Genomic DNA, 19,145 nt, shown 5'->3' with positions numbered 1-19,145 from the left:
TGTTAAGGCCTATTAGTGCACTACGCGGCCTGACAGAAACTCTTTCAGTGTTTCGGATGGGAATATAGAGTGGTTATAAGACGTACTTGGAGATGCCATGGAGGGCTAATGTAGTAAATGGCAGAGAAAATACTGTTTTCAGAAACCAGCTGTGTGAACAGCTGCATCTTGTCTGATTTTATCTTTTTTTTTTTTAATAAAAAGATCTGGATGCAAAGTAAATAATGGAAATTGCTAAAAATCCTCCATCTATATACAATCAGTATGTTGCAGAAGCTGTCATGGTGGATACTGAAAATTGGTGAGAGAGAGTACAGAGAAGTGGCACTGCAGACAAGCCTGGAAGGATTTTCTTTTCTTTTGTCTGTAATGCTCTGTGAAAGGTAGCATGAGTGAGTTTGTGGAGGAAAGGGTAAAGAGACAACAGAAATGGATGTTGGTAGTTGTGTGAGGGATCAGGATTTACCAATTTACATATGTGTATATTAAGAACTCTAGTGTCTTCTTCAGGATGTGGTGAATAAGGGGAACAGGTGAAAATTTAAGAGGTTTGATCCATTATTGTTACTGTCAAGGAAAATAATTATTACATGTACCATTTTATACCATGTAAGTATCCATAAGAACAGCCTGATAAGTTTTGGCAGCATTGCTGGTAGAGGTTAACATTTGGATGAGAGGATCAGTGGCTGACCAAGACAATATACCTGTCTTTCTGTTTTGAAGTCTACTTTGTTTCACTGCAGAGCATAAGAATTTTCCAAGCAAGTGAAGCCTACTCACTCCCCCATACAGCCCTATGTACGTCTTTTTCTCCAGAAGACCTCTTTAGTTGCTTTGGAATAAAGACCATTTTAGCCTGATAGGTCAAGTACATGTACAGGGCAGATGGTGCCCTTGCAGATTTCCAATAAGGTCTCAGTAAGTTGTCACCTGTGACCGGTGAGTGGTTGGAGCGATTCTGCAGTGCAGTCGCTGAGGTGGTGGAAACAGAGGAAAGAGAAATTTTACTTCAGCAGATGCTGCATACAACAGTTTTGCAAGTTGGTTAGTGGTATTCTTTGGCTTGCTGCAGTGCATCTGACAGAAAATGATTAAAGTGAGACACATAGGCACACAAAAGTACTGTGAGTTTAAAAAAGAATGTAATTGGTTTCAGCATGTAGTAAGTTGAGGGAATTAAGGAGAATTTAATATATCCATAGCTGGCAGGTTTAATTTGTCAGCTTTTAGCAATGGCTTTAGATGATAATGAGCCTCAGTATGAATTTTAAAAATATACTGCCTTTATCAACATTGAGGAGTACAAAAGTATGAATGCTTGGTTTTCTTAAAGTACAAAAAAAATACAAGGTTGGCAGCTGCAGTCTGTTCTGAAATTGAATGTGATATGGAAAATGTCTGAGTACATTTCCCTTTTCATTTGTGTTACTTTTGTCATTATCACTTAAACATTACATTAACATATTCAGGAGAATCCTTGTTTCTCAATTACTGAATTCCATTTTATATTTTCTTGTTAAGAGGGGCAGAAAGGTGAAGAGCTTGAAAAACAATTTCTATGGAACAGATTTCATGAAAACTGTGAAGTTCTTTTGTTAACCTAGAAAATGCTGTACAAAGTAAGAGAAGTAGGCATTTGAGTATGAGGTAATTAATAAACACTATATAAATAGTCTGAAGTGGGGGCCCTCACATTAACAGAAGAGACCATTTTTTAAAGGAAAAAGTCAAGCTTTGCATGAGCAAAGAGAATATAGAAGGGAAAAAATAATGCAAACATTGGAAAAGTTGATAATATTTTTTGTGGTGAAAGTAAGATAAGCGAATGGAAAAAATCTGTGAATCGATTAAAGGAGTTATACAGGGAAACAGCACTTGAGAGCAGTGAGTTACAGTTTTAAATTTATTAGAGGAATTCATACTTGTTTGAGTCAAGTGTTTCTCAGATCTGATGCTGTGTTGCGCCTCTTGGGAGTCAGCAATAAAGACCATGTTTTGGGGAGTTATTCTACGTAGATCCTGACTGAGTTCTCATTTAAGGTGGCATCCTCCAAGATGTCTTTGAACCAATGTGCAGCTACAGATAATCCCAAACACTTGATATTGCGCATTAATATATTTCCTTTCCCTTCTCCCATATCAATATTGACAAATCAATGAAACCTACCAGAGTTCCTCAAAAGAAAAGGCACCATGTCATCTCTATCGGAACAAAGCAGAATTATTGTAGTTGATTTTGCTTTTCTGTCATGATCAGTGGGCTTACAGCCACATACAAAGAAAGGTATAAATCTCTTCATGAAGGAGAAGTGCAGAAAAGAGGGGAAGAAAAGATTTAAAAGATTCACTTTCTCTGAGGTGGTTTTTGTTTTTGACGTGTCCTGTGACAGGCAGAAGAGTTCCTGGACAGAGAGCAGACTTAGGGAAAAAGGCAGGTTTATCTTTGTTTCCTGTGTGTATTCAGGAGAATGCTTTACTGCCGATGAATGTGTTGTTGTTTTTTCCTGTACTATGTACTAAGGTTTTTCTGGTGCAAGGACATCTTACCAAAAATATAAATTTCAGAGCACGTTTAGAGGAATTTAAAATTGGTGAACTAACCAAACTGAATAAAAATGAATAAATATCACTGGTGAAGGGATTAGGTTGAATTCACTGAGAAACTGTCTTGTTACAATGAATCAAAGTCCTTAAAGGATCTATTAAAATTCTCTCTATATATATATGTATATGTTACGGAGAAGGAAACTGACAGGTACAGAGTGAATTTAAAAATCAGCAAGGTAGAAGAGCTGATGCTGCACTTGCATGAGCAGCTGAGCTGGCCAAACAACTCTTGGCCTCTGAAAAGGGCAGGAGGGGAGGGTGGTGAGACCTGCCTTGCTTCCACCTGCACTCCCCTGCCCCTTCCTTGGAGGCTGCTCTGATGCCAAGGAGAGCTTTTCCTTGGCAGGCTCCGGTTCCTGGCAGGTTTCTCTTTGTACAGGCAGCGTCTCGTCAGGCTGGGGGTCCCACTGTCAGTGGTGGCAGAGGTGAGATGGGCACCAGAGCTCCTCTGGCAGCTCAGCTGTAGCAGGGCAGCTCGGAAGCGAGGAAGAGTGTGCCATTGCCATTTCCACAGCAGTGATCTGTTAGATCGAGTCATGCCAGCCCTCACTGCTGTGCACTGTGCTTCAGGATGAAATGGATGATTTTGGCATTTGTGTTAAATATCAGTCCTTCCTAACCATTTAACAGAAATAAACAGCCCTGATAAAATTGCTTCTCTTTTGGAGTCAGGTGTTGAAGTATAATTTAAACGTGAAAACAAATAACGAACCCGTGCATGTTTTTAAGTGTTAGCTCACTCTTGCCCAGATTAGGTGTGGTGGAGGATGGTATTTGTTTCTTTGAGGTGTCTGATTTGTAAGAGAAGATGTGAATGTCCTCTGTGCAAAAAACTGGCCTTAAAGGAGCTGACTGGGAGGCAGATAGAGCTACAGCCCTGCAGCCACGGTGCTCATTAGAGGCGGTGAAACACGTTTTAAGAGCTGGATAAATGCGGAGGGGTTATCCAACTTTCTATTTTATCTGTATATGAAATAGCTGTTTTAAAGGGGATTTGCGTCTCTCATTGCAGCCAGTCTGCGTGGGCTGTAGTACACCTCTCATTAGATCGACTATGTGGAAAGAGAAGAATTGCTGTTCTTTACCCAGCGGGGCTGTGATTATTGAGTATACCCACTGCTGCAGTAAAGAGTAGGGATTAAGGCTACATAAAACACAGTTTTTCCTCTATTTTCCCCAGTTTGGTTACTCAAGTGAAAAAAAAAAAAAGAACAAATAGAAAAAAATAGTTTGTATCAAACCAAAATCAGTAATTTCTTCCAAAGGTTGACTCGGAGAGATCTGATACAAAGAAATAGGGAGTAGCAGCCTTGATTTTTAGGTTTTGTCACAGTCCTTCCACCTCCATGAGGCCATACGTATTTGTTCTCCCATGCTACTGTAGGATTTCACTAAGTAGTCACAGTTTTGTTAAAGTATAAACTGCAATTCATACAAGTTTGGTTGTTTTTGTTGTTTGCTGTTGCTGTAGTCTGGGGGGGAATGCTGTTTCTCTCCTGTACCAATACAGGTACAATAGCCAAACTAGATGCAGAACTAATTTTAGTTATAACTACATAATGTTTAACTAATATGTATGTGCACAAATGGTAAACATGAACTGCAGAATTATTGCTCAAAAATAGTCCTTAAGCAGCTGAATGATAGTAAACAATTAAGAGTTAATTTTTATTGCAATTGTTTTATATAGAAATAATTTTATTCTAGAAAGGTGTTGGGTTCTTACTGCTCCAATGTTGTTATATATATATTTTCCCAGTCTATAACAGTGTTCCTATGTCAATATCATATTTAGGTCCATTTTATGAAAATTAAAATGAAATTTTTCTCACCAACAGCTGACATCAGTCATGTCCCTTGCTTTCTGCCCCTCCCTGCTGTAACCTTTAGTGCTAAACAGTGTTCCAAAAGGAAAATTTATTAGATCACCTATTTAGACTCTCTGACATCATTCTGTCATGGCAATGAAGTGATTTACATGGAAGAATGTATTACCTCTGCTTTTAGACAAAATGAGTTTATTATGATTGATGGTTTTACTGCAACTATGAGAGAAACTGGAAATGGCTAGCCTTTTTAAAGCGACACATGACCTTTACTCAGTTTTCCTCCCCATTTTCTTCACCTATTGTAAAATGGCTTGGGTTTTGAGTAAATTAAAATGTTCAAATTCCATCTTGTAACTGAAGTAAGCTATAAATGTGGGGTATCCATAGTAACATTGCTACATAACAGGGACTAGAGACAAAAGGGAGAAAACAATAAGCTTGAAGCAGAGCCTAAATTTTCAGGATTGAGGATTGTAGGGGTCTTCGATCACATATGCCGTGAATAGTCATTGAGGGAGCTAGATGCTCAGTCTGGGGAAAAGCAGGCAGTCACCTCTGGCCGTCCCTCCTGGTCATCATTTCTGTGATTCTGTGATCCGATTGACTTTGGGCAGAGGACTTGGTATACAGGATGGCCATGTGAATGGCAAAATTGTGTTCTAACGAAAAAGCGAAGAGCAGATCGTCTTTCCTGATGTGCCTTGAAATGGCACTTGTAATGTTTCTATTATCTTCACACAGAACTGTCTTCTTCCTTAATGTTATATAAATAATGAGTTAAATACAAAGGCGTAAGCTAGGATGAGAAAATGATGCTGAGTAAAACCTCTGGAAGTATTGTATATTCTGTCAGTTTCTTGGCATTGTGCTGAAAAAGAGCATTTTTAGGTAAGAGGATTGGTTTCTATTTTATCTGTGCAAATAAGCTCCTGGGAGCAGAAAGATTTTTCATTGCTATGAAGGACTCTAGCCTGAAGACTAAAAGTTCTTAAGGGTTAGTATTTCTTGTTTGCACTAAATCTGGTAGCTGTATGAATGTTCACACAAAAAGAAAAATTACTGCAGTGTGTTTTGTCCTGGTGGAGGACATACTTTGAAACTGCGCAGGGAGCTTGCTGTGCTTAATTGCTATGTAGTATTCTTATTCACGTGCTTGAAGAAAATCAGTCTGTTTTAGTAAGCTTTGCAAAGTGATGAGTTTCGCACCTTATCATTGGAGAGCACGTTTGTATATATGGTGACGCAGGAATTGTGTGATTGGCAATTGGTCTTTTGTGCAGGGTTGATTGATTTCAAAGTGATTTTAGTTGGTTCTCCTACTGTAGAAAGAGTAGTTTCCACATTGCTAAGTGTGAAAATGAACTATGCTAAAGGAAACAAATAGGTAAGCCCAGTTTGCTTAAATGCTTTTGAATATACCCTTAAATACTCGTGTGTTGAAGTGCCAGAGTGTTTGAAAATGGGGGGCTATGGCCTAAAGACTTCTAGAGTTAGAACTTACCATTTTGTCTGGTTTATGGTCAGGTTGAGAAAAAGCCTCTCCTGCTTTTTCAGCCACCAGTCATTTTCTTGATCTTGAATTAAACTATTAAAATAAAGCATTTTCTTTCCATATGCTGACTGAAAACCCAAAGACTTTTAAGGCAAAAGCTTTTTAACCATGGAAATACTTACGCTTAGGAAAAATGTAAATCGTGGTGTTTTCTCTAGAAGGCTTATGGCATGAGTTCAGTCTGATAAAAAGAAAGCAAAGGTTGAGGCAAACACTGCTGGCAGTTCACTCTGCATGGAAACCCTTCATCAGTCACAGGATGTAGTATTTGGGAATGGATGTAGAACAATTTCTGTACAACAGCTCACGCTTTGCTGCGGGACCCCAGATTGTGACGGGTAGGGCTTACAGTCACAGGCTGCGATGAATGCCAGGGCACTGAGTGCTGTTCTGGCACCTCAGTGGAGCTTTGATGCATAGAAGGTCAGCGTGTTGAAATGTGGAAAATGAACTAGCTGGGGAAAATGAGAACTGGATGAATTTACTGTTATAGTTTGTCCTTTGTGACACTGACTGAGCAACTGTCTTTGAGGGCACGCCTGGCAATGGAAAATCACTTGCTGTCGCATTCTGAAAATTTGCAAGTAAAAGCAAAAGTGTATTTAAAGTAACAAAAACACACACAAGTCAGACTGCCATTTTCAGGAGACAGCATTGTCAGAAGCTGCATGAAACTACAGGGAAGCGTAGTATCCCTGTTATTCAGATGATTAATCCATGTCTTGCATTAGAACCTTCAATAATACAGGATGCTGTTGCAGTTCTCTATATCCAATCTTGGAATTTCAGCACTGCCCTTCATTGATTTCCGCCAGCAGAGTAGATTTCTGAGAGCTCTACAAATAGAACCATCTTTCCTGAATTACATAGCTGTTTATCAAGAACCATGTACTGTTCTCCTATTCTTTGTTTAAATGGCTTGGGTTCTCCTCTGATTGTGGTTATTGACGTTCAGTTCCCTGCTGTGTGTCATTTGTTCATCTGGCTATTTGTTTTCTAATGTGAATGATTTCCTTAGAGGAATAGCTAGAAAAGAGTGGAAGGAGGTTTAACACATCAGTAGGCAGTGCAGATACAAACAGGTATTTTGTTCTCAAGTACCTTTATTTCAGTCTCCATTTGCTTCATCAACAGCAATTGTTTGTGACCGAGTGTGTATGTGTAGCTTTTATTTATTTATTTATTTTTGTTCATTTGTTTTTTAAGCCAGAGTGAAGTCTGTATTGAGCTAAATCATCACTTGGATCTAATTTTCCCCCCTTGCCTTCCCTGTTCTGCCACGTGAATCAGGTGGTCTCTATTAAACCCATCATGTTGCTAATGTTTAAAGCCTCCCAGGGAGCCATGTGACAGCAGGTGTTTCAGAGTCTGTGCGACCTGGCTGCACACTCTGTTGCCTTCAGTGACCAAGAGACAGACAGGAGATGTGTTGAATTGAATCCAGAAGAACTTCTTTTTTTCCTGGTCTGAGGTTTCTGCAATGCTCTGGGTCTTACCCAGAATCCCACGTGCTATGGCAAAATTCAGTCAGCCAGATGGTTGTCTGATTTCTCTTGTGACTTCTGGTGATCTGGGGACCAGCCCCTGTGAATTTTGTATTTTATATTTTGCAACAAATTTCACTGAAACTGCCTGAAAACCCAGCAGAGATTTGCAGTGACAACCTGGGAGCAGAGAGGATGGCTCCAGTTGGCAGAGCTACCATTTCCTTTTCAGCAATCCTGCTGTTGGTGTTAGTCTTTGATCTGCCATGCCACCTCTGTCTCCTCTTGAACCATTGCTCAGTACGTTGCCAGCAAACATCTGCGAGGTTTTCAGGACAGCTTGAACTGTAGCTGGAGCCGGGATGTGGGCTGGGACGCGCAGCCTGGAGGATGTTTCCCATTGAGCCTGCCTAGGGCTCTGGCACCCTGGCTTCCATAATGTGAGAAGGTCTAGCCTTGGCTAGGCTGGCTGTGTGTGTGTAACGATGATGGCCTCATTATGTCCTAAACAAACCGTACCGGTACCCCTCATGAGGGCATGTCTTTAACACTGCATACTCCAGCCTAAGAGTCGTGCTGCTAAGACTGCTGTACGGCTGTGAGGTGTCGGGCTCATTGCTACCCTCTCATAACCTGCTTAAAATGGTAACTAGAAACAGTTGTTATTACCAGTGGTTTCTAACAAAGGAAACTGGACAGACAGAAAGTGTGCTGTCTGGGAAGTTACCATCGGTATGGTTATTGTTAATTTATATTAAGCGCAAAGGTTTTCGGTATCTGAAAACTAGCTTGTAATCTCAAGGTGAGAGAACAGAAGTTCTGGAGACTTCTAAATCATTATCTGGGAGCACGGTGTTAGACATTTTTGTTGGTGGTGTTTTTTTTTTTTTTTTTTTTCTTCCCCTGAATCACACACTTGTTTAAATATCTGAAAGAAAATGGAAAAAATGGGGGAAAAAAAGAAAAAAAAAAACACGTTTTTCCCATTTGCTCTGCTAAATGAGACAATGTTTAATGAAGCATCAGAGGCATTCTATAAAGATGGCAAAGGGATTTTTTTTTTTTTAATTATGAGATTTTAGTTTTCTTTAATTTTGTCATTGGGAGGGATACTTTTAATTTTTTTAAAGCTGTGTTCCTCTGTTTGCTGTTGGGGGTGTGGCATCTGGTTGCTTTTATACCCATTTGCTTTATGCAAAGAGTTCAAGAACCACTGAAGGCTTGGTGCGTAGCTGCTGAGCTGGGGCTGGAGGAGAGGAAGAGAATGATGACTGGAGGTCCAGGGCAAATAGGAAAAAAAATGCAGCAAGTGTGCTTAAGGTGGAAGTATGGAGCACAACACTGGGAACGTGTTGGAAAGCATGCCCAGGTTTTTATACCGTAACACAGGGAGCTATGGTAGGAGCTTTGAGAAACAGTAAGAAGTGCAAACGGCTTTGAAGTTTTTCGGAATGTCAGTTCTGCCATTCCTGATGAGGTTTAATTTTGTTCCTAATATAAAGGCATGTCTGACTCATTGCTTTAGCAACCTCAGTAGATGAACCTACTTGTTTGTTTTTGTAAGCATATATTTGGTATAAGGATAGTTTTGAGCATTGCTGTCAAGATTTAACTTGTGTGCAAGTCTCACCGTGGTTACCTCATTTCTGAATGTCTTAGATGGTGACAAAAAAAACTTGTGTTTTTCTTACTCCCCAGAGATTTTTTCTTAGGGCTCTGTTGCACTGGTTCCTGAGATTAATTCAGTTATCATCAGAAGCAGAAATCTCTTTCCTTTCCAGATTTTTACCTGGACAACCTTAAATACAAGATTTTGCCGTATGAGTTAGAGAAATGTTACCAGCTCTAGCATTAATACTCTCTCTAGACATTTGAGGATGAGATCATATTAAATGATACAGATTTTATGCATAATTTTAATGTAAAGGAGTAGAATTAATGTAGCTAGAGAGGTGAGTAGACCAGGTTAGCACTTCTCAAAGGCCAAAAAATTGCTTCTGAGGCAAAAAGCATAGAAGATTAGAGGTTATTGCCTGTAAAGATGACAGGTCACAACATGCAGAACCCTCTTAATCGAGATAGAGCATTGTATATTGGAACTTGTTTTCTTTGAACCTTTATTAGAAACAGAGGCAGTGGTGAGATTATTTTGGAGCTTTACTGTAGTAATTCAGTGGGTAGATATTTTCTACACCTGTGTTCCAGAGAATAAAACAGTGGCACCAACAAAATCTCTGGAGAATGAAATGTTTTTACCTATGATTTGTTTTAGTAAATATGGAAATTACTTTTACAACATTCAGCTTAATGTACTTTAGAAAGCTCCTGTTTCAATATAAATGCCTGAGCCTTTCTCCTTATGTTGAGAGCATTTGTGGGAAAAGAGAGGGAAAATGCTCAGAAAAATGTTTTTCAATCACAAATAACTGCCTAACATAACGTAGGTATAAGTAGTATATACATGCATATATATGTGATAAAAGTAATAAATTGAGTGCATATACCTGAAATGGCTTATGTGCCTTATACTTGTTCCTTAGGTTAAGAAAAATGTAAATCTTAGTCTCCTTTCCATTGAAAAATCCTTCTAATTTCTATCTATAGGGAGTTGACAGTCCAGGGAGGTGAGTCCACATGATGGTGACTGGCTTCTGGGGACAGAAGAAAAGAACACTTCTAAAACCCACTAATACACAGGCAGCGTGGAGGAGAAAATGAAAGACAAGCCAGAGCAACTCCAGGTGAAAACCTAAGCCTAAATAATTTTTCTTTAGAGGGAATGGCACAACATAGTGTAGTCCTGGCTTAAATGTAGGTCAGCTGGATTTTTGTTCAGATACTTACAGGTAAACAAAGTAAATTAATAATATGGTGGTTCGCCTATGAAGTCATTTGCCTGAGGATGTTAAATAGAACATGGTTTATGTAACAGCAGAAGTGCTGGGGAAGAAAAGCGCCCCTAATAAGCAGCCTATGTATAAATTGCACAGTGCAGGGGACAAAATACTGTTTTGGAGCCATGTTTTCCGAACATTGTGGTTCCTGCCAGAACCTGAGTGCTATATTTGATATACTACATTATTTATGATGGTTTTAGCCAATTTAACCTCTGCTTGGTATATTTCTTTACTGTATTGTGTGGGAGCTTCCTTATTTTTTCCAAGTAAAGAATTGAAGCTTTACTGCTGTTTAATACATCATTATTCAACTACAGTTCTGATTACAGGCCCACATTTAAGCTCTCTACCAGCTATCAGTAGTCCAGTGCCTTACCTGTGCTGGAACAATTTTTACCTCCTGCAAAGTCATCTCCTTGACAGGTGCACAATCTCTACCGTGAACTTAAGTGAGAGGCTGAGAGCACAAAAAGCAACAGGAAAACCAACCACCACACAGGCTGACATAGCCCCAGACAGGTTATATTCACCCATACCTTATTCTCTTAGTTCCTAAACAGCTAAAATGTAATTATCGGAGTGAAATGTGAAGTTGTGCACAGCATTCTCATATCTATCTTTTGTTGGGTTTTCTTGGGTGTTGTCTCTGGATTTTTTTTTTTTCCTTCTTCCACGGGTGTGGTAGCATTAGAGGAGCATTAATCCGTACACTTCTATTCAAAGGAAGCACATCTTGCAGAGGTAGCATTCATGTCTGCATGCAAATTGTACTGTGTCTACAGCTGCAAAATAGAAGTGCTTTATGTCTAGAGATGACTGTACTGACTGGTTTGCTGTCACAGTGCGCGGGATCTCACTGGTGGATGTTGCACTGTTCCCTCTTTGGTAGATAGCGGAGACCAAGTCAGTCAGCGAGAAGCTTGGTGTTACTGCCGGCCTGTGGCACTGCAGGAAGGGCTATGGGCTGTGACACGGGGTGTGCTTCCTTTGGAAGATGGCTACAGGCGTTCCCATTGCTGGTAACAGTGCATGGTAGCGCACAGCACGGGAAGGGGGCCAGTGGTGAATCGGGCCTATGGTGGTACCAAACAAGGGGCAAAATTCCATAAAGCTCCAATTAGCAGTTTGCTGCCTTTTGTGCTTTTGAATGTATTTAACTTTTTTTTTCCTTCCAGATTTTCTAGAAGAAAGCATCACAAAAACAGGTCGCAATTTCTAACCATCGCACTGAACTCTACCTATACAGGATTCTACTGAATTTGATGGTAAATGATTAGGGTAAATGGTTAAAAAAAAAAAATGCTTGCTTTGCTTTTTAAGGATTCCCTGAAGTAACACAGAAGTGCCTGAATTGATGTTTTGAGAGGTATGAGGACTAGCCATGTCTGTTGTCAACATGCCTCAGAATTTAGTAAGATTTTACTGCAAAGTGATGTAGCTACCCTGTGTTATATATATATATATATATATTTTTTTTTTTTAGGTATATCTGAAAATACCTATTTGGCATCTCGTTGTCAGGATTACAGTTTACTCACATATTTGCAAGTTATTAAGGATTGAATCAGTGAATTAATTTGGTACCATATTGCTCTACAGCACTAAGGCTGGAGCAAAAAAGTTGGTATGTGGATACGAATTAGAGTTTAATTTCCCATGCAGCTGTTTAATTAGGCAGATGTAAACAGCAGTGACTGCGCATTAGCATTGCTATGGTCCCATAAATACAGCCTAGAGAAAATGATACAAGCATGTTACCTGCCCTATTAATGTCTGATCAATGCAAGCTAGGTATTTTTTATTCTAGTGGGTTTTTCAATGATTAAAAAACATCTTTAAGTATAAGGGGGATCTTATACTGGACGTTTCTTTTTGGTACAAGTGCCAGGATTTTATAAAAAGAGCGTACTGCAGGCAGACAGTTTAAGTACTAAATGAAGAGCTTTAATGGAATCTACCAACTTAAATATATTTGCAAGTTAGTCGGTAATTTTGCTTCTGGAGCCTTTACAAGAATACCACAGTCCCTTTGTATAGTAGTAGGTAAATAAAAATCAATCTAGAGATCTGCAGCGTTGTTTTAACACTGATAAAGGTCTAACATGTTGACTATGTGGCATAAACTCTGTTTTATAAACGTACTCACGTAACAACAGCACAGAACTGCTTGTTTTGCTTTCTGAGGAGTCCCTGAAGTAACAAAGAAATGCGTAATTTGCTGTTTTGAAAGGTATGTGATATCAGGTTAGGCCTTGGAATAACACAATATATGAACAAAACAGAAAAATTGTACTTTGGTCAGAACTATCCACGTCTTTTAACCACCAGCATAAGAACACGACCTCATTTGGTGCCACTTTTAATGATTAGAAATAATACAATGTAAAACAAAAAGTGAAAAAATTCCAGCGTGATACTTATAAACAAAGAACAAATAGAAAACAAAAAAAGATTTTTTTTGCCTGATTTATAGTATTAATAATACAACAGATCATTAGTCTGAGGTAATACCAGTATGAACTTTTTAGTCCTTCAAGGACTACTTAAAAATTAAGAACAGTGATAGTAATGCATGTTATGTTAAAAGCGAGACTCGATAATTGAATCAACCAAATCCCTCACTCTTTTTAGGTAGGGACCTGTGGCTGCAAGTATAAAATTGGAAATAAGCCTGTACAGTAGGAACTACAGCACGGTAAGATTGCTGCATGGCATGTCATTAGCCCCTGTCTGTACTTAAAGTACAGTCATTATGTAAAAATCAGACATTTCAACAGAAAAGACTTTGTTCCAGAATAGCCCTTAGGAAATTTAGAATACTGTTAGTTTGCATAAATTAGCTAAACAAAAGATGAATTCAGAAGTCCAGATTTTGGCATGAGGTAAAACCATGTGCATTTATTTCATCTGCATTTTAGAATTAGTAAGCATAAAATTAAATACGTTGACTGTAATGAATTCAGTCATACAAGTGCAAGTCTTCAGCTATAACGTATTTTATGGCAGTTTATTTAAAAAATGTACCAGTAAATCATAAAAGAGGGATCATGTCCATTTAACTTTTATTGAAGTATACAGGAGGTTTTCTTTAGAATCAAATATGAGCATGAATATATGGCCAAACGTAAAATCTATCAAATTCAGTGAAAATTTTCTGACTTTAAATAGTAGCTGTAAGAATGACCAATATATATTCTTTGTTACAACCGCCCTCACTCTACAAGTAAAAAAAAATAATAAACATTCAGTAAACATTCTTTCCTAAGGTAGTTTCCCTTATATATCAGTGATTTATCCATTTCTTGTATACATAACTTTTTAAACATACCAATCAGTGGTTCTCACAATTGAAAAATAAAAGCACAAAAAAGTTTACACTCTTGTACAGGTAAATAAAAGATCATCTTGAATTAAACTGTATATCCTTAAGGGCATAGTATAGTTTCAATTTCATTGCCTATTACATAATTAGCTTCTTACATACAAATATTGACATATTTGGCTTGTGCTTCAAAGCCTTTGTGTCTAGAAAGTCCATGTCAATGCAACTCATAACTTGAAATCAGGGGGGATATCTTTACTGCTGCTGGGTTTAACCTGTTCGTGCAACATCGTCTCCTCTGAACTTGTTGTGGCACTGCATTTTTCTGTGGAGTCATCAGTATCTGGATCCAGTCCTTCAGGACAGGGAAGTTTTAGAAGTTCTTCCCGCAACTGAGCTGTGTGACGCTGAATATACAAAAAAGAAATCAGTGCTGAAGAGCAAAGTTAAAACATTGCTTTTCACAATGTTAGAGAATAGAAGGCAACAAAAGGAGCAAGTAGAAAGGGTTTTAATGTATTGTTTCACTGCTTGGATAATCTTTTCTCATAGTTCTCTGCCTTTATGGATCGATACTTTCTTTATACTGACAGTAGCCAGCAGGTGCTACTGGGGACAAATCCAAGGCAGTAAACAGAACTGTAGCAAATAAGTTTATCAGTATAAATGTTATGCTATTTCTCTTGCAGTTGAGTTACATCTATGCTCTGTGATCAGAGTAACTCCAGTAACTCACAGTAACTCCATGTTGAAGACCAGCCACATTCAAAGGACACAAGGTATAGCAATAGCAAAAAGAAACCTTAACAAATTTTCTTATTCCTCAAGGGAAGGAGAAAAAATCAAAATTACAATTTTAATTACACAAAAAAAAGTTTGTATATAGGTCTGTTGTCCACGTGGAAGACACAAAATATGCAAATGATAATACTTGGCTAGGAAGGAGGAAAACATTTAAATAGTTTATTTAACTATATTGATAAAACTTTTTAGAACACAGGATAAAACATAAAGGATAATGCATAAAGTAATGGATCATGGTTTGGTAACTGTGCTTATCTATCCCAAAAGTTTGTTTTCTGGCCAGGAATTAAGCTCTACTTGTAGCGAAGGTTAGTTGTACAACAATTTTATCATAAACAAAAAGCAAGCCAATTCTTAAAACAAAAATCAACCCTTTATATCTTACATAAGTATTTACAGAAAAATAGGTAGGATAAGAACTAAAGAAAAATCTTGTAGAAAAAAATACCAAGAAAGGGGCCTGCATATTCACTTTATCTCGTGACAGTTGTCAAACTTCAGTTTGTTTATACATTTTAAAGTTGTTAGTGTTTTTTTGTTGTTGTTTGGTTTTAAATCACTGTTATTATAAAACTCAGCTGCTATGCAGTTTCATCAACAGTTGTGGTCTTGGTTTACAGAACAAAATTCTAAAAGCAAGTCTCACCTTAAGAGCTGCTGCATGATGGGACATGGTCCTGCCTACCCGCTTGTCACTGCTGTACTGCTGTATGTCTGCTATCCACTCCTCACACTGAGCCATGATCTCCACTCTTTTCAAGTAAAAATGTTTGTGGATGACCTGCAAGAAAAGATTCAGGATGAAAGAACATAATGTTGTTATCTAAGAACCATATACTTCAACAGTACAAAACCTGCAAGACCAATCATGAACCCAAATTGACGTAAGGAGAAAAACCAAAACACTATGGGGATAATTCAGCATTGAACCAAGAGGTGGAGGTTGGCCTCTATATAGTTTAAAAAGCAAACAAAACACCAACAAATCACACAAAGTTGTGAAATTCTTAGTGTTGGCTTTGTCTTAACAGCTTTCTAGAACTCTGCCTGTTGGAAGAAACAATAAAATTAAAGAAATTTTATTGAGCACAGAGGGTTCTTGCCAATATTGTAACATAATTGACAAAATCATCTCTCTCTCTAGAGGTTAGAGAATGTAGCTATTTGTCTAAAGAAAACTTGCATATTGAAAGCACAATAGACTTCAATTCTGGATGCATTCCTTGTATCCTTAATGGAGTTTGGAAGAACTCCCACAGACTGGCACTTTAGATCCCCCGAGCCTACTTGTCATTTAAGACACCAAAGGGAAAACAGCTCAGATTTGTGAAGGCAAAAGGTAGTAAGAGCTGAAGGACGCAAATTCTTTCTGAGACCTAAGCTTCTGGGATGCCTTTGCATTTGTATTACTGAATGATTATCCAATTGGTAAGGTTCCTAGCACAACCCTACAAAAAAAATGGAGATCTTAACAGCAAGCTAGTCTTAGATAAAAATACTCAAGAGTCATATTTTCATTTAAGTGCAAATTCAGCTACTGCATCAGAAAAAAAAAAGTAATGTTTTCCAATGCACAATTTCCCTCCCCCCTTTTTTCAATAAAAATAAATGCTACTTTTCATAATGATAAGGAATACATATTCACAGAAGCATTATTGGAATTCTCATGAGTTGATAAAGCACTAGGTCAGACTCCATGCTTAAGCTAGCATGACTGTGTTGTTTAACACAAAAGCAAGCTATCTTAGCCTTGAACTTTTCCTCATATAAGTTATCATAGCTTCACATTTCTTCTCGCAATCTTGAGGATTTCACCACACTATCCTAAAGAAATGTGCCTAAAAGCACCTGGAGAAAAAAAAATATTTAACTGCTGGCATGCAGGTTAAATGTTTGTTTTCTCATGCCATAAGACACGGTAGTTTAAATGGAAATTTTTTTTTTTGCATCCCAAAGGATTTTTTTTTTTTTTTTAAATCAACAGCAAGAAAGAGACAGGGGACTGTTTTCTTACTCAGATATCACACTTAGCAGTATGAATAATCCTGAAATAGTTTTACTTTTTCCACATTTTAGCAGGAAAACAATGGAAAACACATGAGTTCGACCTCAACTTAGAAATGGCTGTAGTTTCAGTAGCCTAGAGCAAAATATATTTTTCTCTATTTGTTGGTAGTACCATGAGATGACTCATGTTTGATCACCCAGTTTGCATTAATATTCACACAGATTCTCTTAGTGTAACTTCCACTCTTCTCTCCTTTGCCATGTATGCTGAAATCCTTGTGATGTTTGGAGCTGCTCTGAGAAAAGAATTGGACTAGAGACATTGAGAGAGGTCCCTAAATTATTCTACAATACTACGGGTGAGCTGTAGTCTATTTTCAGGCATGTAAACAAATTAATTTCTTTTAAGTAAGTATTTTTAAGGCAGTGCGAATGGGTGAAGGTTAGTATTGGTTTTATCAAGACAGTCGTTTTCAAAGGAATAGATATCTTTTATGGATCCTTTTATGAATAATGTGAAGGCTGGAATTCATTTTGAAGTATTTTTCCAATTTGCATTGTTTTGGCATATCCAAAGTGTTTCCTAATACTTGATTCAAATTCACGTTTCTTAGAAAAATACTTCGCTGTTAGCTAAGCTGATTAAGAGACACTGAATGCCCGTTTGTAAGGCTGATCCAACAGTTGTCACAGGGGTATGAAAGGCACCACCTGGCGTTAAGAGTGAGCCAACCCCTATGAATCTCTTTTTATGAACCTGTGTGCCAGCCCTCCTTACAGGTTTCTGCCTCTAAGTCCCAGTTCCTGTGCATTGCCCAGGGATCTGTGAAGTCAGGTAAATCCTTATTCACTTCAGTCTCTATAGTCAGCTGCCTCAGGGATTAAAGAGGATAAAACAGACATCTTGTGCAAGGCATGCTTCCAAGTATCTGCATTACTTTCAACACTCCACTAAACAATGATTCTTTGCTTGTATTAAAAAGCATATGTGAAAAGGAACACGCTGCAAGAAAAATGTTTACAGGATCAGTTTCCTTGACTACTCTGATGTAAACAAGATATAGTTTACTTAGCTTCACAAAACCTACCTCCTTAAAACATGGCGATGGATTTCTGATTTGTTCAAGCATTGCCCACTTGACTGTTGCCTGTCGTATGTTTCCGTCATACTCTCTGGAGCTCTGGGTACCACTTGGAGTACCTCTTGAACGTTCATAACCTGGTTCATTAAAATATGGTTCTGCTACCAGTATTAGGGATTGGACAGACACTAACACCTGTTAAGAGAGAAAAATAAGTATTAAAAACGCTATACTCATTTGCTTTTTACAAATATGCCTAATTTAGCTTACCTCATATGCAAAAACACTTCTATGACTAAGTAGTGTCATTTGTAATACACACTACTTGCAAGTAGAAAATGTCCATGCTTTCAGACTGAAACCATTACTACATGGTTAAAACTTAAGTCCTATGACTGTATATTTAGTTCAAACACTGAGAAAATGACAAAACTAAGTTAAAAAAAACACAACAAAAAATACAAATACAAGCAGAAGAAAACATCGAAAGGAGGAGATTTCTGATTGTATCCTTTTGTGAAAGTGCATTTTTTGAGTTTTCAGTCAACAGTTGTTGATCATTTCTTGTTGTATGTCTAAGAATGGCATTTCCAGCACACAGCATATGTACATGTCAGATATCCATTGCGGGAGATTTAAAAAAAAAAAGTTAGAGCACCTGTTTCTAGAGCTGCTTGCTCTTCCAGCCTAGATACAATTTAAAGCTGGGAGCCATCCCCTGATTTAGGAGTCCAGCTTGTGAATTTGGATATGAATGACAAAAGTCATTCTTTTTCTTGGAACATGAAGAATACGCAGTTTACATCAGATAGACACAGCGTCAGTGACCAAGGCAGTGTCCCAACAACTAGCTAGTTTTGCTCTCTGTTTAACAGCGGCATTCTCTCAGATTTTCTCTTGTAGCAATGCCAGCATAAAAACATTCCAGTTTTCCATCCTCTCTCTGCCGTGTTTATTCCCTACACAGATACAATGCCAAACAAGTAAGTCATTTTAAAGCAACAGCCAAGAACCAGGTGAATGACCCAGGTTAATCCCACCATCACCTCACAGAACCACATCCTTATTTCTCTTGGTGCCATGATGCTCTCTGTTTGTAATTGTGTAGTTGATGTGACTTAACTGTAGTACAGAAGGGCCATCTGGCCCTTTATCCTGATGGATAGGGCACATGCTTGTGTAGTGAGAAATGTGAACTCATATCCCCCTTTGAGCTGAGATGGAGAACTACACATTGTCTCCCTTGCCTGCCATGTACTGGACTAGCAGCAGCCGTGGCTATTTTGCATTACACCAAAAAATTAAAATGCAGAGAAATATAGTCAAATAGAAAAAAATGTTCCTCACAAATCAGGTCCCAGCAAGAAAGCGGTCATTTACGACACTAAAAGGCAGAGGAGTAATGTACACATTCAAAGCCCATGTAGAATACTTCAGGTCCAAGACTTCAGACACCTGGGGAGTTTGAACGATCTGTGGCCTTCACATGTGTCTGGAACTAGTTGGGTGTTGCTTTCTTGAATTTTATACTTTAAATATATAATTTTTAAATAGCTAT

General features: G+C 38.2%; 1 protein-coding gene and 1 long non-coding RNA gene across 7 annotated transcripts in view; one reads left to right on the top strand and one right to left on the bottom strand.

The window, feature by feature from the left end:
* Positions 1-15,580, top strand: part of LOC121068445 — a 30,540-nt gene extending 14,960 nt beyond the window's left edge. For 2 of the 6 annotated variants that reach the window (XR_005818881.1, XR_005818880.1), the window contains exons 3-7: positions 10,080-10,216; positions 11,548-11,637; positions 13,004-13,067; positions 14,384-14,473; positions 15,119-15,580. This is a non-coding gene — a long non-coding RNA (uncharacterized LOC121068445). Of the gene's footprint in view, positions 1-3,830; positions 3,843-8,032; positions 8,121-8,147; positions 8,150-10,079; positions 10,217-11,547; positions 11,638-12,556; positions 12,603-13,003; positions 13,068-14,383; positions 14,474-15,118 lie in introns of those variants that run through there. The other 4 variants (XR_005818884.1, XR_005818885.1, XR_005818882.1 and 1 more) reach the window with 4 other exon arrangements.
* Positions 12,719-19,145, bottom strand: part of BIRC6 (baculoviral IAP repeat containing 6) — a 178,741-nt gene continuing 172,314 nt past the window's right edge. Inside the window, exons 72-74 of the mRNA XM_040553622.1 lie at positions 17,594-17,782; positions 15,145-15,279; positions 12,719-14,101 (exon numbers count right to left, since the gene is read on the bottom strand). Of these exons, the coding sequence (XP_040409556.1) occupies positions 13,922-14,101; positions 15,145-15,279; positions 17,594-17,782 (504 nt within the window). The 3' untranslated portion in view covers positions 12,719-13,921. The remainder of the gene's footprint in view (positions 14,102-15,144; positions 15,280-17,593; positions 17,783-19,145) is intronic.

The sequence above is a fragment of the Cygnus olor genome, chromosome 3 (assembly GCF_009769625.2).
Source record: "Cygnus olor isolate bCygOlo1 chromosome 3, bCygOlo1.pri.v2, whole genome shotgun sequence".
NCBI classification, from domain to species: Eukaryota; Metazoa; Chordata; class Aves; order Anseriformes; family Anatidae; genus Cygnus; species Cygnus olor.
The sequence above is the reverse complement of the archived record's forward strand: the minus strand, read 5'-3'. Positions and strand labels throughout refer to the sequence as shown.